The sequence below is a fragment of the Xiphophorus couchianus genome, chromosome 2, assembly GCF_001444195.1.
Source record: "Xiphophorus couchianus chromosome 2, X_couchianus-1.0, whole genome shotgun sequence".
NCBI lineage: Eukaryota > Metazoa > Chordata > Actinopteri > Cyprinodontiformes > Poeciliidae > Xiphophorus > Xiphophorus couchianus.
Genome location: NC_040229.1, coordinates 6,831,019 through 6,854,279, shown reverse-complemented (window position 1 = coordinate 6,854,279; position 23,261 = coordinate 6,831,019). Strand labels below are relative to the sequence as shown.

Here is a 23,261-nt window from a genome sequence, read left to right as displayed (position 1 = left end):
ACTAAACTGCAAAAACAAAAAAATCTTTGCAAAGTATTTTTGGTCTTGTTATAGTGCAAATATCTTATTACACTTAAAATAAGAAAAAAAACTAACTTATAAGTAATGTTTTATCAAGAAATAGTAGCTTGTTGTGAGTTAATAATTCCTTAATATTTTTGAAAAAGTACTAGTCCTCCTGGCAGATTTTTTCACTTCTAAGGAGGAAAAAACAGAAGTAGAAGTTTTTTGAAAGTGCGACAGCAGTCGGAGACGGTGAGTGAAGCTTCTGTCTGAAAGTGGGTTAGCTCCTCTATCGGATTAGCATTTGACCTTGGAGCAGATCAATTGTAATAATGTGTAGCATTTCTGACCTCGTGGTCATGGAGTCGGTGTGTGAAAAGATTCAGGAGTGCAGAATGAAGATGCAGACAGAACGAAAGTTCTCAGAGAAATTTAAACATCACAAAAAACAAGAAGTATAATAAAAAATAAACTCTGAGGAATGTTATTCTGCTGAACACGATTGAACTGCAAAAACACAAAATCTTATCAAGACGTTTTGGTTTAGTTTCAAGTGCAAATATGTTCATAAACTTGAAATAGGACAAAACTAATTTAATCCTTAATATTAATGGAAAAACTAGTAGTTTCATTGGCAGATTATTTCATTTATAACAAGATTTTTTTTTCATGTTTTTAGTGAAATAATCTGTCAATGAAACAAGAGCTTTTTCATTTTTCAAATGATTTACTTAAAACAAACTCATATATCTTGGTGAGAAGTTACTTATAAGTTACTTATAAGTGTGCTAAGATATTTGCACTAGAAACTAAAATACTGGATAAGATTTTGTGTTTTTGCAGTGTCTGAAGATGAAATGAACGAGCTCTGATCACTTTTTATTTTTGAAGATTTCAGTCCAAGGCTTGGCATATATAATTCAATTCAACAATAATTTATTTGTCCCAAAGGAAAATTAAATGTTGTCATCACTCATTTCCTCTAAGAATCTTCAAAGAGTCACTGTGGATAGTGATGCTGTGGGCAGGAAGGATCTCCAGTAGCAGTCAGTGTTGCAGCGAATCAGAAGAGGCCTCTGACTGAAGACTGTTGCTTTATGACACTGTCATGACCGTCATGACACGCTAACTGTTCAATATCCAGGAAGCAGAGACAATATGTCCTGGATGAACCATCGGTTGCTAGCAAGCATGCTAATCTACCTCATTTGCTTTTGCCACTCCTCTTGAAGTCTCTACCCGTTATGATTGATAGAAGAGATGAACTTCAACTCGTCTGGGATTTGGGGTTCATAGTTCAGGGGTTATTTGAGCTTGTCAGGAGGCACCAGTTGTGAAAACACCTTGTTGTCATGGTTACGCACTATTTTAGCTGTCCGAAAGTGGGAAAGTAAGAGCAGAAATTGCAGCTGCACAGCATCCAAAACCAGAGGGAGAGAACACAAGAGCGTTACTCCAACATGCTGCCACTATGAGAGGCGCTTTTCTAGAAAAGAGCTAATGCAACAAAGACAAAAAAAATTTAAAAAACAAATCATATCAGTCACTTTCTATAGCAACTATGTTTCTGTTTTATCTCATCACTCAGCTTCGTTTCTTTCTCACAGATATGACATTTTCACATTCATATGCACTGCCGTTAATCCTGTAAACCTCAGTTTCTGACTGCTGAGGGAGACATTGCTGTGATATTATGAGGACAGGGTCATGAGAAAGAGAAAAAAAAAGCCGTGGCATATTTCTGGGGACAGACAGTGTCCTTGTTTAAAGTAGGATGTCACTTTGTTGCCAGTTTTAAGCACATAAACTCAAACCTAGAAAGTTTGTGAAGTTGGAGATGGAAACAGAGGACGATGAGACATTTTATGTCCTCACTTGGTCTGTGAGGCAAGCTGGGACATATTCACTTTCCTGCCACTTTATTAGGTACACCTGTATGGTTGCACAGCCTAACTGAGTATTCTGGCTGATTATTTCCGTCCCTTAATGGCTACATTACCCATGTTCCACCAGCTGGTTTCCTTAAAGTGGACATATCATAGAGACTTTTTCACACATAAATCATTCAGCTCTGGTCTATTTAAAATGGAACTGTGATCATTTGATTTGAATTCCTCATTATTGTAGCTCCACAGGCTCCTCTTTTCCTCCTGTTCTGAGGTGCGTCTGATTTTTACTCCTCCTTATTGTCTAACTGCAGTTGCCCTCATATGATGTCATACCACAGTGTGGTGCTGGAAAGGTTTGAAAACAAACCTTCTAAAAACTCGAAAAGTGCTTGAATTTTACTGTAGTGTACAAACTCAGGTTCCTGATGTGAAGAATGATGGTGCAGATCAGACTCTCTCCCTCCAGAATAACCCTGCTCTGCATACACTTTTAGCCTGGCCTGGCTCTCCTCTCTCTTACACACACACACCCACGCACACACACACACACACACACACACACACACACACACACACACACACACACACACACACACACACACACACACACACACACACACACACTCATCAACAGAAACATCTAACCCAGATTCCTGCAGCGCCATACAGCTTCAGCATGAATGTCCCAGAACAGAGCAGCAGGGTATTTCCTTGAGGAACTCCAGGAGAAACCCTGAGAGGTGAAACAGTCACAGGATAATTGCTGCAATTCTCTTTCTCGGAGCAAAGTGAAAGCACTTAGGAAAACTGGTTCAAGGAGGATCTGGCTTACTTCCTAGATATGGGGCGTGTTTCTAGCGTTGCCAGTTTTTGGGATGTTTCTGCAACCTGAGCAGGGAGGTTGGAGGTAAAGGGTGAGTCAGGACCTGGTGGGATTGAATCTGCCGTCCGCGTGCCTGATGTTACAGTAAATCCAGGATTTATTTGCGCGCTCGCCGGCTGATGTGCCCTCGTTAGCGCAGTCACATGTGCTGATGTAACCGATGTGTCACTAGGCTACCTGTGATCAGTGAAAACCAGATAAACACACCAGTGACTCACTGTGCTTTGTGGATGGAGCCTCTCGCTGTAATTCTGTGACCTCGTTTCATCAGCTCGCCTGGAGCCCAACACACACACACACACACACACCCACGCGCGCACACAGAGTCACTGCTACATTCACTCTGTTTGCATCCCATAACAGGACGTCGCTTTAATAAACATACATTTTCTAAAATATAACTCCAGCTTAAAAGGGGACAGGGTTGCCAGATTTGACAGTTTCCAACCCAAAAACAATGTAAAATCCGCACAACTCCAAAAAAAAATTAGCACAAATCTTAACCAATCAGTCTTAAATACAATCCATGAGATTTTTGGTTGTCCTTTGTAATATTCTGACTAGAACCAGATCCCACTGGGACTGCAAAAAGGACTTGACTCAATCAAACCTTAGTTTTTTGTGTTGATATGTCCTTTTAATTCATCTTGCTGCCCTGGGATTTCTGTTTTAAAATGCTACTACACAATGACACTTGATTAACCAGTGACTAATCATTGATGTCATCTTGGAGAGATTTCAAAATTAATTGAACTAATAAGTGCGATAACGCAGCATTTTATTAAAAAAAAAAAAATTGTGCTTTTCTGCCACACAATGGCAACTATTTTGTAAGAACTTTTCTCTGAAACTTTTCAAGAAACTTGTCAACTTTTAACTACCCTCCCAAATATGGTAATATGAGTTACAACAGCATGTAATTTCTCTTTGGGATCGACAAAGTCCTTTTGAATTTGAATTTGAAGCTGGTTTTCCAGCCAAATGTGTTCAAAAGCAGACAAATCTGGCAACACAGAAAGCAGACCTTTGGGTCTCTGCCGCTTCCAAAAACAGCAGCAGAGTTTTGAAAAAAAAAAACACCTGGGTTTTTTTTGGCAATAACTTAATGTTTGTCCTGGAATATGAGATGTTTCAAAAACCTGCAGAATGTGCCATCACCTAGCAACCCCAGCGGAACTCCACCTGTTATCTAGCAACCTAGTCTGAGTTCCAGGACTTTTGGTCAGCTGGTTTCACAGCTAAATGCACTTTACAGTGCGCTGCACATTTGTATAATAGTGCATCTGTTTACAGCTATTTTTAAGTGAGTGTAAACATTGAGTTAGAGGGTGTGGCCAGCAGCAGAATATTTGACTTTAAAGTGACAGAGACCCTAAAACATTTCATTCTGAAAGGAGCTCTGAACTGAGCAAACTAAAATCTCATCATCAAAGAATGATCTTTGTGAAAAAAATGTAATGAACTTGTTTTGTATATGCTACAAACCTATCCTGACCTGTTCAAGGAAGAATAATAGGCCACCTTTAAGATAATCATCAAAGCAGAAATCAACTGGTTTCCTTGTACGCCTCCCAGAAAAGGGAGCATATCAGCCTGGTGTGTCAACAGATTTACGTCCCCACAACTTGACTGAACGCACGAATGATTACCGGTGATGCAAACCGGAAGGCTCAGTGAGATATGAATCATCGTCCTCATCATCAGCTGCTTCAGAGCGATGGCAGAGATGATGGAGGAGCTTAGCGCGTGAGGCCTGGATTAGACTTTCTCCTCGGCTCGCTGCGCTCTCTCTTCTGTCCCGTCTTTGTTTTGTCTCTCAGCCTTTGTTTTTCTCGCTTGTCTCTCTTGGCATCGATCTCCCTGCTTGTTCATTCAGTGCTAATCCGTGCCCCACTGATCTATTTTAGAAATGTCTTGTGATTCAGAGAAAACAAATTCACATTTAGCATGAAAACTGAAGCGTACGGAAGACCAGAAGGGCCATTAATCAATGAAGAAAAAAATACATAAACCTGTGTGTCTTCAAATCTAATTTGAAAACTTAAAAACAATTCACAATAAGCAGCACTGTGTAAAAGTTTCACAAACAATTAAACAAAAAGCATTGTAATTATGCATGAACAAATATTTTTTAAATGTTTTTTGTGGCTATTTATTGTTTTCTTAGAAGTGAGCAGCAGCACATTTCAAGAAAGATTTCATTGCATTTTTTTCCTGTAGGCCATCAGAAGTTAGAATTTAACTGAAACAATTAATCATATTGGTTATTGATATAATTGTCAACTAATTTAGTATTCGACTAATCACTAACTGGACACAAAAAATGCCATTAGCTAAAAAAATGACATATTCATAATTAAGTCAAAACTTTATGAAAAATTCATACACTTTCCATTTAAGATAAAAAACAGTTTGCAAATATGTTCAACCTAGAACTGCTCTAATGGTAGTTTTAGCTTCAGCTGGTTGAAAATGTGTGAAATCTCCTCTTAAGCATCAGTTAATCCAAAAATATTAACAGATCAGCTCTACAGTGTATTGATATGAATTCGAGGAAAAAGGGCTGAGCTTTTGAGAAAGATTTTATCCGCAGATTCATCCTGTGCTACAGATGATCAGGCGTACAACCAGGGAATGCTATGATGTTGCATTTTAAGCAATAAACTGTTTATTTTCTTATTTTAAAAAGGGATTGAATCATTTGTTTATTTGCATATTTCAATGTATTTCTAATATTTTATTTTTAAAAAGGCTTCAATGAAAAATGTCGGGTTTTTAAATGTCTTCCATTGCTAGTGTTACACGTTCATTATAATTTAAAGGTTATTGGTCTTTGTGAATGTGTTCTTGCATTGTTGTGCCATTACTGTTATATTACTTAAAATGGTTTCAAAACAACAATATTATCGTTTATCGCAATAACTTCTGGGACAATTTACTGTCCAGTAAAATTCAAGTATTGAATTGTGTACATCAATGAATACTCAACAGAAAATAACATTTTCAAAAAAATATATTCAATTAGTGCTGACTAACCGACTTTGGTTTTTTCTCCCAACTTTTGTTGTCGCCATTTTGCAAATTTCCACAGGCGCCACCAGGAGGAATATGGAGCGTAAACTCACTCTAAAAATTAATTAAACTAACAAAATTAGACAAATAAAAAGTAATATCTAAATACAACTAAACTATCATGAAAAACTCAGAACTATTGTAACCTTTGTTCTCCTCGTTAAGAAGCAAACTGAGTCTCCAAAATGTCTGGTGTGTCAAAGAAACCTGAGTCATGATGAAGACATAACGGCCTGTCCTCATCCTCCCCCCTAATTTTGCTTTAATGCAGAGGTTGACAGCCTGCTGGACAGCGCTGTAATTACGCTGTCTCACAATTAGGCAGGCTGTGATTCATTCAAGTTAAACACCTTTTAGCTCTGCACTCTGCATCATCTCTCCATCACCTCTCAGCATCGCTTCTTTTCTCCTCCTGCTCTCCATCTGTAGATCTGTTTTCTTTTCTTCCTTTGGCTTTTGGACACGAAGCGATATTTTGTAATCAACATGTTCTGTTTCACAAGCAGAAACATGTTGGGGGAGGAGGGACGACAATAAATCCTTTGTTTTTTTTTGTCTATAACTTGCAGTTTTGCAAATTTCCATCAGAGGCAAAAAAAAAAGATTTTTAATGAACTAATTACTGAGAGTGAGAGCATGGCTGGTTTGATATTTGTAAAGTTACACAGCGACAATTTAACAGCAAATATTTAATTAGCAAGCTAAATATTACACTCCAAACTAAATATAGTTAGACTGTCATAAGACAAAAAAAATAATTATTTTTCAAAGTCATATTTCACCATGTTATTCATTCATTAATAAAGATCACAGTTTTAAACTAAATATTGAATTAGGGAGATAAACATTTAGTCTACAAACTAAGGAATTAGCTCCTAATTATTGTTAACTTTAAACTAAATATTTAACTTGCTTGCTTAATATTTGTGATATTTATTAATGAAGTTAAAACATGGTGAAAATATGACTTTGAAAAATGAAATTACATGTTTGTTTTTTTTCTCATGACTGGCTAAATAACCCAAATATTTGGTGTTAATACATGGCTGGATGCAAAGCGTTCCGTTCTTTATTATTTCTGTTAAAAAAAAAGGAACCATCTTCATGTCCTTTACGTCTCACCGCCCAGCAGCCAACAGGCTCTCATGCTCGGCGGTGTGGAGTACGGTTTGGGTCTGGCACACAGAGGCAGAGAGGAAGGAACTCAATAGCCATCGACATGCAACACTGCATCAGGGCTGCTTCTGCCCACAGAGAGAGGAAAGGGAAAACGATGCATGGATGAGTGGAGAGAATGAAGCTGCGATTGAGACAAAAGGTGTGCTTGATGTAATCAGAGAATAACCTGAGGCGGGTGATAAAAAACAATCAAAACCATAAAAAGATGCTGCAAAGCCGCCATTAAAACACATCAAACTCAGTGAGAGGAATTATTTTATGATATTAAAGTCAACTTAAGGTTTCTGCAGCTTCACCGTCATATTTCAGCTCTGCGTTAAAAATGTCTCCTCTTTAGCTCAACTAATGTGATAAAATTATAATTATCACCTGGAATAAACAATGAAACCCAGAAACAGATGAAGTCTGTTCTGTTAGAGCAAAAGAGAACTGTGATTATTGGTTCATTTAAGCCTACGCCTGTCACAATTAGCAATAAATCAGTTAATCACATAATAAATTAAAGCAAGCTTAATAATTTCCATTTGCATGATTTGTTGTTTTTCTCTTTTCTCTCTTTCTACCAAAAACCGGATGATAAAAGTTTTCAGTCTGGTGTTTTGGTCTCATCCAGTTCAATTTTTTAAGGGACAATTTTGTTTACAAAGATTTCATAATTAATTTTATCTGTTGTTTTGTTTAATTATTTTGGATATTTCAAATGTCTTCCAGTTCACCATTGACTATGAACAGTTTAAATGAAAATACACTATCACTTTCCTGAAAGTCAAAGTACAAAAACTGACCTGCCTCCACATTTATCGACACGCCCAGTAAGAGAAATTTCAAAACATAAAATGTTATATTTTAGTTTACTTTGTTCCAGCAAAGACTAGATATTATTAATGACCATAATAAATTATGTAATATTACAGCTGGAAAAATGTGGAAACTTATCCTGAAAATGCTTGAAAAGAGAAAAAACTGCACAAACAAATTATTCTTTTGCTAAAATCAAATGTAATTGGCATCCCTGACAGTTTGGAAAAGCACTTCATGTCCACTGATAAGTACAGCAGAGGCCCTGTGATGCTGTGGGCCTGTTTCTCTTCCAAAGGTCCTGGGAACCTTTGATTTGAAATAAAACTTGTTTATCCAGAAGGGCCATCGTTTTTCCTGGGATGTTGTAACATTTCTGCTGCTGTATTCATTGTTTTCTGCGTTTCAGGACGGCTCACGCACAAGGCAAAGCAGAGGCGGCGGTGGGAGCCGCGCAGAAAGCCCACGAGGAGAGTCGGATGGCGAGGGTCACCGCCAAGCAGTTCTCCCCGTCCTTCCAGCATCCTGGAAACGGTGGGCTCCCAGTACACACCAAAACCAGAAAAGATTCCAACGTAATGACAAAGTTGCACACGTAATATGCAGAGTGACATGAAAAACCTAAAAAATATTTTCAACCTCATACACTGCAAAAACACAAAATCTTACCAATTAAGTTTGGTTTATTTTCTACTGTAAATATCCTAGTTCACTTGTAATAAGACAAAACTAACTTACAAATCACTTTTCAGGAAGATATGGACCCATTACATGTTATTGTTTATGTCCAGAAATTTCATGCATGTGCACAGCGCCGCTATGGAGAGCTTTTACTTGCCATCCGTAGCTGCACTGCCACGGTAGAACAACTCTGACAACCTGGAGATGTAGATATTATTAATTTAGAGCAATGAGCAACTGCAAAGGAAAATAACGCAGAAAAAACGGTGAAGAACAACTCAAAAACACTTTTTTCTTGCAGACTCGTTGCCAAAGCAACTGGCAATAATGCCACCATATGTATCAGGATTCCACACCAAAAAACACTCAAACATTTCCCACTCAAAGAACAGAACATTCAGTCCCTTACAGTTTATGTTTTTAGGCTTGATGTTTATTTTGCGATTACTATTAAGTGATCGCTGTAGTAGATGAGCTACCGCTACTATTAGCTAAGCTAACACAGTGGTGGTTGATTAGGTAATTTAAACACCTGCTCTACTGATGACTTGGCGTTTTTAAAGTGTTTTAACTGAACCAAAACACACCAAATTCCACGTCACATCTACATGTTAAGGTCATCAAAGTCAAGCTACCATAACTGATCTACTTCCCTCTCCCTCGCTATTTTTTTCTTAATTAAAACTTTTTCCTGACCTTGTTGTCTAGATGTTGTAGTGTTGACAGTTAGTAGCAATGCACTGCATCCTTTTTTCTTTTATAAATCATGTGTACGTTTAAGATTCAGTCCCTTATGATGACAACTTCACAGCTAAAACCAGTGCTAGTCATAATCAGCCAGCAGCTTTTTGGCCTCCAGCAAGAAGCTTGAGTGTGTGACATCACACTGCAAGGCGTCCATAGGAGCTTTTTTAAAGTCAATAATTCTTTAGTATTGGTGAAAAAGTTCTATTCCCATTGCCAGATTATTTCACTTTTAACTAAACTTCACATGCGAACAGACCAGACACGTGTTGATACGTTATGTGTGTCAGTTGGGGGGAGTTGATGTTAAAGGTCATCGACGGCCTCCCTCCAGCTCCGCCATTCCACGCCTGTCAGTCACATCTGTGGCGCTCCGCAGGTAGCCGTCCCATACGGAGCACGCATCATGGCGCGCCCGCACACACAGACCGCATGGCCGTTACAACCGCCATCTTTTCTGCTCTCACTTGTGAGAACGTCTCTGCCAACAAGCATCAGCTCTGACATTTAGCCGCATGTTTGTTTGGACTTCTTGGACATCATCTTCCTCAATCTGCCCTACTGTTTTCTTTTGAAATAATCACTGTACTGACTAAAGTAAGAACTTAAATCAGAAAGTTTTTTTCTCCGTGGTCATTATTGCTACAAAGGTGTTGCCGTTTTTATCCATTCCTTTGGGTTCTGTTTCTTAATTTATTCTTAAGTTTTGTTCCTTGGACTTTATATTATCTTTCTCTTAGATCAGCGGTCTGCAACTTGCAGCTCTGTGGACCTTTCATGGCTTTAGCTCTTGGTCAAACATAATAAATAACCAGCTGGTGCTTTAAAATCTAAATATAATTAGAAATTGTGGGTTTTAGCAGTTTTTATATTTTTTATTAGAATAAATATGTTGAATTTCCCCAACAGAATGACACTAAATCTCTCCATATTGTTTTAGATGTATTTTTCTTGTAATTACATACATAACTGTGGGATTTTTTTGCATGATTTCTCACAGATCTCAACATCCTGTTGACGAAAATGTGTTCAACCTTTTTTTAAAATTCTAAAACCTAAAACTGAAAAAAAGATGAATCTTTAAAAATGAAAACAAATTTTCTTTAGTACGTATTAATAAGGTAAAAGAATGAACATGTTTTTGTATCGCCCATAGACCTATCCTTTAGGCAAAATTCACACTTTGCTCTTTTTTTGTACTTCCATTTGGATCTGGCAAAAAAACAATAAAAACTAGCTGTTTTATGGCAATAAGCTTATGTTTTTTGGTGTCTGAAAAACGAGCCATTTCAAAATCTCCAGAAAAACGGGACCTGTGCCATTACCTAACAACAAAATGGCGCTTCAATTTGTTTGGTCAGATGGTTTTACGTCTGTATTTGCTGCACAATGGCTGCTGGAAAATATAAGTATTTTGTTGTTGACCCACTGTCCAGAAACTGCTTGCTGCATTCTTGCTGGTTGTGCAAGATGCTCCACTTCTGCTTTTCAAAGATCTTCAAAGAGCAGAACTGAACAGAGTAAAATCTTGCTATCCATTTGTATCACTCATAGATCTATCCTAACCTGTTTGAGGAAGCATAATAGGTCACCATAAACAAGTCTAAAGCCAAACAAACATCTCGATGCTTTCCTTCTGATTGCTGAATCCGTCTCATGTTCTCTGCAGGAATGGAGGTTCAGCGACCCAAACGTCAGGTTTCCAGTGAAGTTGAGGGTGAGGGCCTGTCGAGTAGCGCCGGCACCGCGGAAAGCCCAGATCTTTACACAAAAAGTGTTGGATCTGATGACCCCTCCAACGATGCCGCAACCCCCGACCTCAGCCCACCCTCCTCTTCACCTCCCCACACGCCGCCGCCACCTGCACGACCGTCACAGCGAAGCAAAAGCGCCCGATTCCACCGGCAAAGCGCCGTGGACCACGGAGACCGGGGGAAGGACGGCGGTGAGAAAGGAGGAGAAAGGGGACACACTGAGATTCAAGTGCTGATGGAGGGAGGCGGCGAGGTAGGACTGAAGGCGGAGTATCCACGCGCCAACAGCTGGAGCGAGGACAGCAGGAGGGGGGTGCTGTCAAAAGGAGGCGGCGGGATCAGTGGCCGTGGAGGTAGCCGGACCAACGGACACAAACACAGCTCCTCCAATCACAAATCGCGGGAACACAGCTCGTCCAATCACAGGCAGGCCAGGGGCGACAGGTGGACGGAGTCGTCTTCGTCCGCCACTTGGACGTCTGGGCACAGGGGGACTTACGGCAGGGGGGGCCGGCTGCTGGAGCAGGACGAGGAGAAGATCAGCAACTATGAGATGGAGATGAAGCCTTTACAGCCCAGAGACTCCACTACCCACAAGCCCCATGGGCACGGGAAGGAGCGGCACGGGCACGGAGAGGGGCGCTCCCACGGCGCGCCACGGCAGAGGCACAAGAACCGGGAAGGGAGGGACGGGGGCAAGGACTCGACACACAAAGGGGAGAAAATGGATTCGCGGCCACTACGACGAGACCTCACCCTGTCCCCACCTCTGAAGTCCTCCCCCATCATACCCGACCGGCAGGACCTCAGCCTCACGCCCAGCAAGGGGAACTCGGTAAGTCTGACATGCTCTGATGGTACGATATGCCTAAAGAGTGTATCATGATATAAGCATCGATATCAGTCAATATCGGTAATTAGCGAACGTTTTAAATATTTGAATTACAGCCAAACTGGTGATGTGACTTTTCCTGTTTCACCCATAATTTGTTCTCAAACTGTTGGGCTCATTTTCTCCTTTCTATCCAGGCTGTTGATTTTTATTTTTAAGCAGTTATGAGGAACAGTGGGAAAACCAAGCAAGCAGTTTCTGTTGCTTGATTACCTAGCAACAGGCTGTTGTTTCTTACCCGCCAGGTTGTTGCTAGGTAACCAGAGAAGGACTGAGCTAGTTGATGCTACTAACCTCGCTTAGCTAGCCAGAGGTTGAGAGGTTGAGCAGATAAAGTCCTTCCTCTGCCTACATCCCCCAGAATGCTGTGCAGTTCTAGATTGAAAGGAATCTACTCTGTGCTCCATTTTTACCAAGGGTAATCTTAAAAAAGCTCTGAAATTTTGTCTTGTATTTGTTGACATTTTGATGGTGACCCACAAACATAAAGACAGTTGTAGGCTGTTGCTGCTGTTAAATGTGTTGAATAAAGGGTGGGTCCTAAAGGTGTACAGTTTTTGGCTGATAATGGCTGCATCACCCCTCCATCAGTGCATTAAGAATTGCTTGAACTCGTCTAAAGATGATTTTCTCTCATCTATTTTATGTCTCAGTAAGGCTCTCCTGACGGCACGTCACTGCCCTGAACACAATGTTTCACTGACATTTGTGGATGTGGTTTTGCTTTATTTGGCATAATTTGTGGGATTTATTTAACAGCTGGTCTCCAAATTTCTCTTTCTGCATGAGCAGATTTCATAACAACTAAAACAGAAATGTGTTTTTCCATGAAATCAGGATAAATAAAGCCAAACTAGTGATTACCGTCTAGCTGTAAGCTGCTATAATAACCTCTATCTGTGTGGTGAGTCTTTGCTGGCTGCTGAGGCACGTTGTTCAGAGGTTAGGTAATGTTTCAAACCCATTTGGACCATTACCTGTAACTTTTCAAAACTGACAGCCAAACATTCGCACCCACTTCACACCAAGAGGAGGCAGCCATGTGGAGTCAGGAGGAGTCACTTGTGGCAACAACCCAAAGCAACAGTTTCAGGGTCTCCCTGGAGAGAGTGTCAGAAAATGTGTGCTGTTATCCCTGCTTTTAAATGCTGACAGGAACATTAACCCATACTGATTTCTCACTTTCCATCTTCTCAGATACATTCTGCTAATGGACGAGATTGTAACTCAAAACCTTGGAGTTTTCTGAACGCCACAGATGCATTTGTGGGCTTAGTCATGTCTGGTTTCTCCAAGGGAGGGAGGAAATCTGGCTTAATGTTTATAAGTATGATGTACAATACATACATCGCGTCCCAGGAAAATATTCATCGATCAGACCCTCTTTCACTCTAAATTATTGATGCACTGACTGTAGTTTTCTGGACAAACACCTGACCTGCCCAACTCTGTCAGATGTTTCTCTTATTTGATTGAAAAACAAACCTTTGAATTAACAGTACAGACTCGTTTTTACTACCCAGGAGGCAGTGCTCAGAAAATAAATGAGAACTTTTGTTCAAACTTTAAAAAAAATAAAAATCAGTTTTTGTTGTCTTTCATTCACCAACAGGTCAGGCTGCAGATCTGTTTTAAGGTTCTTACCAAACATAAAGTACACAGAGGTATTGTGCTTTTTCAAGATCACAAGGTGTGAGGTCTTCTGAGAACAAAGAAAAACAACTTAAACCACCAAAACATGCGATGAGTTTTAGGTTTGCCTGTAGTGCAAAACAAAAATGCACAGATACAGCAGCTTTGTGTCAATTTAAATGTAAAAACAATCTAAACCAAATACCCTGCAAAAAGTCAAACATTACAGAAAAAAATAAAGTACAGCATGTGTAACATTTCCAAAAGCCAATTTGTAATAAGAAATAACATTAGCGTCACAGACTTATTGTAAGTTGGGAGTTTTTGTGGTTTCACATGACCGTAGATTTCTACCTCTTGTTGTGTGATTCCTTTGGATGTTGACCTTCAAAACGTTTAATGTGGAACTTCTTTTGTTTCTATGGATTTTATTGACAAAATAATATTTGTGTAACACATTTTTGTTGTGTATTTCAAACTCTTCTTTTGAAGCTCCCAATGAGGAGCTAACAGTAGTTAGCAGTTGTAAAATTAAACGCAGCTAAAACGCACAACATTAATTATGAAATTAGTTATAAACATACACAAACCATGGAAAATGTACACCTGTAACCCTGTATGATTAGAAATTTGTCTAAACCTTAAGTTTACATATTATACTAAATAAAAGTATAATGCTAATTATCGGTCACAAGGGGAGGAACTGACAGCGTAACAGAGATCTTCTGATTTTGGCAAATTAATTTGGCAAATAAATAACCAAATTTTAACAGTGTTAACATCTATAATGATTAAAAAATAAACATTTTCATCTTTGTGAGGCCTATAATCTTCTGTCTACAGTTTCTTTATATTTGGTTAAAATTCAAGTGTCCTCTATATACTAAAAGCTAAATAAAATATCATAAAATAATAGTTAATAGGGGCGTGCCATGGTGGCGTAGTGGTTAGCGCGACCCGTATTTGGAGGCCTTGAGTCCTCGACGCGGCCGTCGCGGGTTCGACCCGACGACATTTGCCGCATGTCTTCCCTCCTCTCCTTCCCTGTTTCCTGTCAGCCCACTGTCATATAAGGGACAAAAGACCCCCTGGAGGGGTAAAAATAAAAAAAATAAAAAAAATAATAATAGTTAATAAATCAAATCTGATCTGTTTAACTTTTCAGGCTCAGGATGATTGAGAACATTCCTAGCATTGATCATTGCTGCTTTACATTGCACCGCTATTTATATCCGCATGACTTAATAACCGCACAGCAGCCGTATGATGCATTTGTCAAATTGTCGTGTCACTGCCACACATTGATTTGACTAAAAGGATTTGTTACCCGCTGTCACGAGAATACATCCTGTCCACCGTGACATAACACAGTGTTATCCCTCATATTAAGATAATCCTGCAGGACAAGCGCAAGGTTTACCCTTTGGGGAAAAAAAAAAATTTTGGTTCTCTGAACAAGCAGAAGGGATTACTGTTTAATGTGATTTTATTCATTTTTTTATTTTGGCGGGTTATGTCTTAACTCGAGCTGGTGACTCGCTAATCCCTGCTGATAATACGGCTTTAGCATTAGCTAATGAAAGCAACAGGAAAATTCAAGTGAAAAAGTGGAGTTTCTCCATCCCTCTGCTGACTCGCCTCAGTTTGTCTGCAGCAGTTTGATGACGCTGAGGAACAGAAGCCGCTACCTGCTGCAGGAAGGCAGACGTACACAGTACACAGATGCTCAGAGAACAACCCCAAGATGCACCTTAGTAACAGAGGAATGAAAAAGTAGCCCGTTGCTCTCAGAGAGGTGTCTTATTGGTTAACCAGCACTCTGTTGCTAGGGAACAGCGTATGCATCGCTTCAGCTGCAGCCAATCAAACGATGGGGAGTTGGTGTGTGTGTGTGTGCGTGTGTTGGCGTGTGGGGGTGTGTGTGTGTGTCTGCATCAGCAGAGAACCGAGTGAGATCGGTGTTAAACAGGTTCCCAGTACACACAAATACTATCATAAATACACAACGAGCACCATGGGAGCAGAGCTACACCCGTCTCCAGTCAGTCACTGAGTAAACATGACTGTCCTACTGTTGGTGCAAAACACCAAACAGATGCTTGTTTTTTGTTTTTTTCATTTCATTCAGTATGGCATGAAAAGCTTTGAAGGTAAACACCTCTGAGTCCATCATACGTCCCACTGGCACATATTTACATGAAGACGATTCCCCAGACTGGTGAGGCTTTTCACCCTCCGCAGCAATTAAAATGGCACCAACAGAGAGGGAAAAGAAAAAATGCAGTTAGATAGAAACAAATTGCTAATTTCCTTCCTCCGTCTGATCAAACTCTCCCCATAAAAGCCAAATGATTTAACAAAATATCTGTCTTGAAAGCATGTGTGACAGATCATCTTCTATAAACAGGTGTGTGCTGACATGGTCTGAGCTGTGATCATGGTCAGCTGCCGCGTTTCGGCTGCTCTGCAGTTTATCTGGGCGGGCCGCAGCGAGGGATCGATGCAGTTCACACGTCATGCTGGTAAAATGGATCTCTGTGACGGGAAGATACAGTGTCTCAATGAGAGCAATTAGCACTGTTAGCATAGCTCTGAATTAAATGAAGTTGGTTTCATGCAGATCTTCAGATTATTATTACATCACTGAAGAATTAAAGGGGCAGTGTTATGTAAATTCTGCTTTTTTTGGGCTTTACATCATGATATATATGATGCTGTTGTTCGATCTTCAGAAGCAGAAAGTGTTTGATTCTTTAATGCATGTTTTAGAAGTCCTTTAATCTCCATGGCAACCATTCAGCTGTGTAAAAGCCTGGTTGGACCTAGCTCCGCCTTCGAGGCGCAGCTCCTCCTCAGAGCCTCAGATCTAACCAGCTCCACTGGTCCAGATTTTCAGTTTCGTATATGACGCAGTTGTTTTTATCTGTTTTGATGCAGACAAGAAAATAACGATTTCAGCTCATCTGTCTCTCTTTTACACCTCTTTGTGTTGCAGGAATCTTAGCATCTTATTAGCAAAACAAACATTTCCTTCAATGCAGAAATATTTGTCCACAACTTTACTGATTTTTTTGTGAATGATTATGCTTTTGCATAACTTAGAAGCTAACCAACAAACCGCGTCATAAAATAATGCAGAGCAGTAAGCGAGGAGCAGAGAGTGTGAGCATAAAACCCGATCAGATCTGCGTCCAGCCTCTGCTGTGGTAATCATCTCTGACACAGATCTGTGATAAGCCTAACACCACGGTGATCAGCAGAAACCTCGTCGGCAGCCACTCTGGACGGAACGGATCCATCTACAACCGTGTGGCACCAAGTCCCATTTCCCATCTCCCTCTGCAGCCATCATTACAACTATTACAGCTGTAATTAAAACAACAGGTCTTCTGCAGATAAATCCTTTCCTTTTTAAGACCAAAATGTATTTAAAACAGTCGGGAATAAGTAGGACGGAGGACTCCGCCGTTCATATTTACCCAAAGTGGACAGGTGGTTGGAAAGAACGGCCTTCACCTCGACGACCCGGGCTGTCAGCAAGCATCTGCTCAGACACCGCTCCACAAAACAACCCCGTCAGTGCAGGACAATATTTATCTTAACATGCAAAATGCACCTTTTTTGGTTCCTATTTTGGTGAACGTTGAAGCTGCAGTTTATATTTTATAAGAGGGATGCATGATAATTATTGGCCCGATAAGAAATTATGACGTCATTCTTATCGACCAGATATAACGAATAACATGTTTAAATAGTTTTAAATAGTTTAAAAAATAAAATATCAATCACCGCAGGGTGTTAAAAGAAAACAACAGAAATAATAAAAACATAAAGGGTCAGAAGGACCCCAACACCGTGTGATTGCAGCAAACAGAGAACGGCCTTTAAGGTTTTGTAGCTACCCTGACTAACTGCTATGGAGTTTCCATGACAACAATAATATAAGTACATCTTAACTATTTCTCAATGTCAATTTTTGAGTACTATAATATTAAGATAAATATCAGCAATATTTAGTACTATTGGTACATATTAACTTTGCTAATGTGGCTTTTACCTGCTAGCTAAGACGGACATGTAGCCTACATGTTTACTACATGTATGCACTCTGCCAGTCTCAGCAATTTTTGTTCATATACAGTATCTTTCTTTTGCACATTGGTCAAGAGTGCCAATTTACTTTCTTTTTGTTGGTCTAAAAGTCATGGCTCAGCTATGCTTTGTGCTGTGCTTGCCTACCAAGATGGCGCAGATTACTTTTGGTACAGAATTATGGGAACTATGTATGTGCTGGATTTGCAAATGTTAAAAGAATGTCCAGCAAGGAGAAAAACTGTACATTTAATATGTCAAACCCAACCATCACTTTGATGGAGGATGTATTTGAGGATGCTCATGATGCTAAAGATAGCAGCAACAAGCTAGCCTTCTCAAATCCATTGGCGAAGCTTTTCAAGTAACATGAAAATCTGCCTGAGGATACAAGGGCTGAAGCGATTAAAGATCGAATGTCCAACTCTCCACCCTTGTCGAAGCTAAATAAAGCTAAATATTTAGCTGCAAACTTAGCGCTAAGCTAAATGTTTAGTTAGGTGTCCAAAGTGTGGCCCAGGGACCATTTGCAGCCCTCTGAAGGATTTTGTGTGGCCTCAGACCTCAATGCTAGTGATCCAGATGGACACTTTTTCATAGAGCAAGATTATTTACAGATAAATAACATGTTAAAAAATATGAGTTACAAAAAATATATTCCCATTTATCAACAACAGCTTTGCATTCGTCTTAGCTTTGGACTAACTGGAACCACAAAGATCGACAAACTTTTAATCAAACGCAAAACGTTCAACTCAAATAAAAAAATAAAAATCAACCACAAAACATCAGAAACTGTGGGCCTGTCTTATGATATTGCAATCATGCTAAACCTTTCTTAGGTTTTGAAACTGTTAAATCTACAATGATTTAAAAGTTTACTTTAATTCATTATTCAGCCGATAAACTTTAAAAAAAAGGCACAAAGAGTTTGTTTTAAAAAAAATTGTGCAGGTCCTCAAGTTCTTTTGACGTAATGATTTTGGCCTTCCTGGCAAAACGTTTGGACACCATTGATTTAATTTGAAAACTAAATATTTAATTTGAAACTGAGATGTATGAATGAATTACGGTTAAAATATGACTTTAAAAGGCAAAGCTCCCTTTTTTTAAGACTAATTAACCCAAATTACTGCGATGAGTTTTTAAGTGTGTAACTTCACAAACGGCAGCCCATATTCACACAAACATTAGCTGGGATTTGTGCATCTTCTGACAAAATTCCCAATAAAAATCTTAAAAATCCCCGTTGTGAGCAAAGGAACAGTCCAAATAAAAAACGAAAACCCCAAAATGAATTCATCGTTCATGCTGGTGTTGAGTGGATGCAACCCGCTGACCGCAAATGAAAACAGTCTTTAAGTGTGCGAGCTTCGCCTGTGTGCATCCTTAATACTGATACCTTCTCTTTTCTCTCTTTTCTCTCTCCCACGCAGGCCTACAGCTCCATCCTGGTTGCCATGGTGATTCTGCTCAACATCGGAGTGGCTATTTTGTTTATCCACTTTTTTATTTAAAGGCGGCGATGCTTTCAGAGTCAACCTATCTATGCCAGAAACACGACGAAAACCACAAGTATTACAGCAAATCTGCTGCCCCTCCGTGCGTCCCGGCCGACTGAAGACCCAGACCGAGGACTGGAGAGGGGGAACCGAGGCTGAGCCGGGTCCGGTCCGGTCCGGTCCGGTCCGGTCCGGGTGGAGGAAGAGCTGAGGCCAAAGAATAGGACAGCAGGTTGGTCCAGGGAGGAACCTGGACTTGCGTGACCGAAATGGGCTGACTTGAACAAGCAGACAGGACTGACGGACTTTTTCATTGTCAAATCATAGTTTTCGACAGATTTGTAACTTCAGATTTATTTATTGACTTTTTTTTCTTCCCATGTGCAATACGTTGATGGTTGTATTGTTTATTTTTGCAACCCACCCTCTTCTCTCTGAACCCCCTGCCTTTTACTTCCTCCGCCTCCCCAGCAGCTGTTACTGATGGTACAGGCGGTGAAACCCGGGCAGCGAGTTTCCATTTCACCTCGTTTTTCATGCACCTGTGCAGATCTGTGTGTGTGTGTACGTGGGCGTGTGTGTGTGTTCTCCAGTTGCATCCAGAGGTGGGCAGAATAGTACTACTTATTTATACATATTTTTACTTGAGTAAAAGTAAAAAGTATTCATTCAAGAAATTACTCGAAAGGAAAAGTCTACACAAGTACTGAGCAACTGATCAAATTATCAATCATTTAATGTTTAAAAATACATAATCTGATGGACCAAAATATAAAGTTAAGTGGTAATTTTGGTATTTTAAGGACAAAAAATGGCAATAATTCATATAAGTGACAAAAACTAAAATCAGGCAAAATATATTTTTTTCCAAATCAGTTTGTGTGTCTGTGTCTGGTGAATTTTTGGCTAAAATATGTTTCGTTTTTATTCAGTGGGTAGAAAATCCAGACATTTTACACAAGTAAGAGCAGCGATATTTCATAATAAAATTACTCAAGTAAAAGTAAAAAGTACAGCATAGTAAAAATATTTCTAAAGGTAATTTTTTTCAAAAAAGTTATTCAAGTAAATATAATTGAGTAAATGTAACTAGTTACTACCGAACTCTTTACATCTGAATGTTATAAATATTATCAAGCAATTATCAATATTACAAGGTAACAGCATAATACTTTCTGCTCTAATACAAACACGTCAGTGTTGCCAAGTGTCCCGTAATTTAAGCCAAATTGAAGTGTTATACTGGACGCTCTGATTTTGACTACAGCCTCCAATTCGTATTTCCAAACACTAGATGGCGCTCCTCTCCTTACTTACCTAGACCTAGACAAAAATTTAATGTCAAAGTAGAAAGCGCTGCGCAAATGTGCTTTGACTGCAGAAGATTCTTGTGGTCAGAAGTGACAGCTAATTTGGAAAAAGATATTTTATACATCTACAAAGAACAGGAGACTCTGCAACTATTCAACAGTTCGGGTTGGTATTGCATTAGTTTTTAATTGTATCTACACTTTGCTGGAAGAGGCAGTCTTTAAAAATCCTTCTGCTTACTGAGGGCATAATCAGATGAAAACGTAAGGAAATTAATAATTATTATTATTTATTAAGAAATATTGTGCGATGACATCACAATCGACACATTAGGTCATTAAGCCTCACACCTGATGTAGCTGTCCCGCCTTTTGGAGGTGCTGAGTTGGCAAGTGTAGTACATCTCAGGTCTTCTTTGAGTTGAATATTTGAAATTTAAAATCCTTAGCAACGTTTGGATGAGCAATGCTAAAAGTATTAGCATTTCCTCCATCATCCAGGGGAGTTAGCTAAAGAGCTAGCTAACACTTGAGTTGGAAATAACCCAGTCTTTGATTATTTTGTCGCTAAATTCACAAATCGTTTCCAACTTTTTTTTTTTTTTTTTACCAGAAGAGCATCCTAAAATTACAAGAAAGTCATTTAAAAAGCTTGGATATATTTATTAAAGCCTGACAAGTCCAGCTCAGCAAGTCTGTGATTCTTTCCTCGAAATTGACTCAGTCGTTTGCTCAATTGTTTCAAAGAACTGCTATTGATAATTTGGTGATGAAGTGTTAAAAGACAAAGTATTTCCTTATCTATAAAACCAACACCAGAGTAGAACTTGAGATGCTCAACATCCCTCATTTTAAGTTTCTGTTAGTTTTTGTGTAGGAGTCAACATAAAATCCCAACATTATCCTGGTATTATGTTAACTTAATTTTCTTTCAACTTTATTTTTGTGTTGCTAAAACTTTATTCTGTTAATATTATGACTTTATTCTTGTAGTGCCAATTCCTATGACACTAATATTCAATCATTTGACCTGAATTCAAAGTGTAAATAAGTAAACCGTAAAACAGGCTTTTCAAACAAGATGGCCGCCCTGGCACCACCCTCAACTATGTAAACACAGAGTGGTGAAAAAAATCCATGTTTTCAAAAAATTAAGTGTTAAAAAAAGTACTTAGTAACAACAAACAAAGTTGAGTCCCAGGTTAGTGATAGTAGGTTAGGTTAGTGATAGTATGACTATTTGATTTGTTTGGACTGGGACACCCATGGTGTAATGAAGTACTGTTGGATTCTCCTGCAGCTGTCTGACATTTTACCCATCAGAGATCTCCATCTGCACCAAATTACTTGTTTTCACTGCTTGTAAAACCTTTAAGTGGATCCAATGCAACATTTCTGTTCCTCACTGCAACAATATTGACAGCATCTGTTTTTATTTACCTGCATACGTTTCCATTCTCCTTGCACACCGTGTTTGATACCATCAGTAATGGCGTCCAGGGGGGCCGAGAGGACTTTGAAGGTTTCTTTTCTCTTCTTTTTAAAATTTTTTTTTAATTGTCCGACAGCATTTCTTAAACTTGGGATTGGAGCAGAAACTAAAGGCTGTGGGTTCACTTCTGGTGTTTCTCCAACTTATTCCAACTACAGCTGAGTCGGATGTGCCTGCAGCCTGAGAGGCAGAACAATAGATTTTTATTTTATTATGGGTCCCAGGAAGAATTTCAGAGGCTCTGCTGTATGCCGTCAGCCTGGTGACGATGCCCTGCGCCACCGTTTTAGTCTGCAGCATGCCACAGCATGCCAAGCTCTTTCTATATAGGTTTGAATCTCCTCTTTCTTTCTTTCCTTTCTTCTTTCTTTCTTTCTGGGAAATACTCTGTTTTTGTTTTTCAGTTGTGTGGAGAAAATAATGAAAGTGTTTCAAAGAAAACATTTTGCCTCCCGTGTATTTTTATATGTACATATGTGTGTATGATTTGGTTCTGCTGTGTGTGTATTTGTGCAGTTTTGCGGCATCCCTGATGCAATGAAGGAGTGGGCCCGGTTGGGAAGGGAGAGTGGGGTTACTATGGCAACCGTAACTGAGTTTCGCTCGTCAAGACAAGGGGGCGGAGTTAGCTGGCTGTGGGCGTGGCTTGTTTTGTGTTCAATGACGATTGAAGACCAAAGGTGATCTTATGAAGATTTTTTTTTCCTTTTAAAAAAAGGTAAATATGAGGGAAAAATATAAATCTATGTCGTAGATCTGATCAACGACGTTATATTTTAAATATTGTATTATTTTGTAGTCTTATGTTTATTTTTCTGAGAATCTAAATCATCTTTTAGCAGCAGGTGTGCTTTGATTTGATTTCATTGTAGACATCTGGCGCCATCTTCTGGACATAGATGTGAACCACAACATTTTAAATGAACAATGCATTTATTATTGTTAATGAACTGACTAATATTCCGTTATAGGTAAATCTAAAAATATTAAAAGTTTCTCTCCAGTTTAGAGGTCTGAAGGAGCTCAAGGATGGAGCTGGAGGTAGACAGAGTGAGACTTTGTCTGCTGCAGTTTGGATGTTATTCCATTAAGTTTTGGTGAAGAAAAAAGCCGAATCAGATAGTAAAACCTTTAGTTTTAGTTCTGCCAGAGAAATGCGGGATCCCGGAGGCCTTCGACCAGAATCAGGTTGTTCTGTCTGGGAGTCTCAGCTTCAGTCCTCCTGAAAAGCTCCACCAGCCTGGAGGAGCCAAGAGTAGAGCAGCAGGTCGCCTGGAGGTTGGTCGATGGATGGATGGATGGATCATTGGTTGGATGGATGGACAGATGGATGGCTGA

General features: G+C 39.4%; 1 protein-coding gene across 2 annotated transcripts in view; it reads left to right on the top strand.

Moving 5' to 3' along the window:
* Positions 1-23,261, top strand: part of jph3b (junctophilin 3b) — a 55,807-nt gene that overhangs the window by 23,114 nt on the left and 9,432 nt on the right. The window contains exons 4-6 of one of the 2 annotated variants that reach the window (XR_003597025.1): positions 8,234-8,358; positions 10,919-11,838; positions 19,056-20,328. Coding sequence is in view for 1 of the 2 variants with exons in the window: in XM_028029267.1 (XP_027885068.1) it covers positions 8,234-8,358; positions 10,919-11,838; positions 19,056-19,136 (1,126 nt within the window). In the remaining variant the exon portion in view is untranslated. Of the gene's footprint in view, positions 1-8,233; positions 8,359-10,918; positions 11,839-19,055; positions 22,367-23,261 lie in introns of those variants that run through there. The other variant, XM_028029267.1, reaches the window with a different exon arrangement.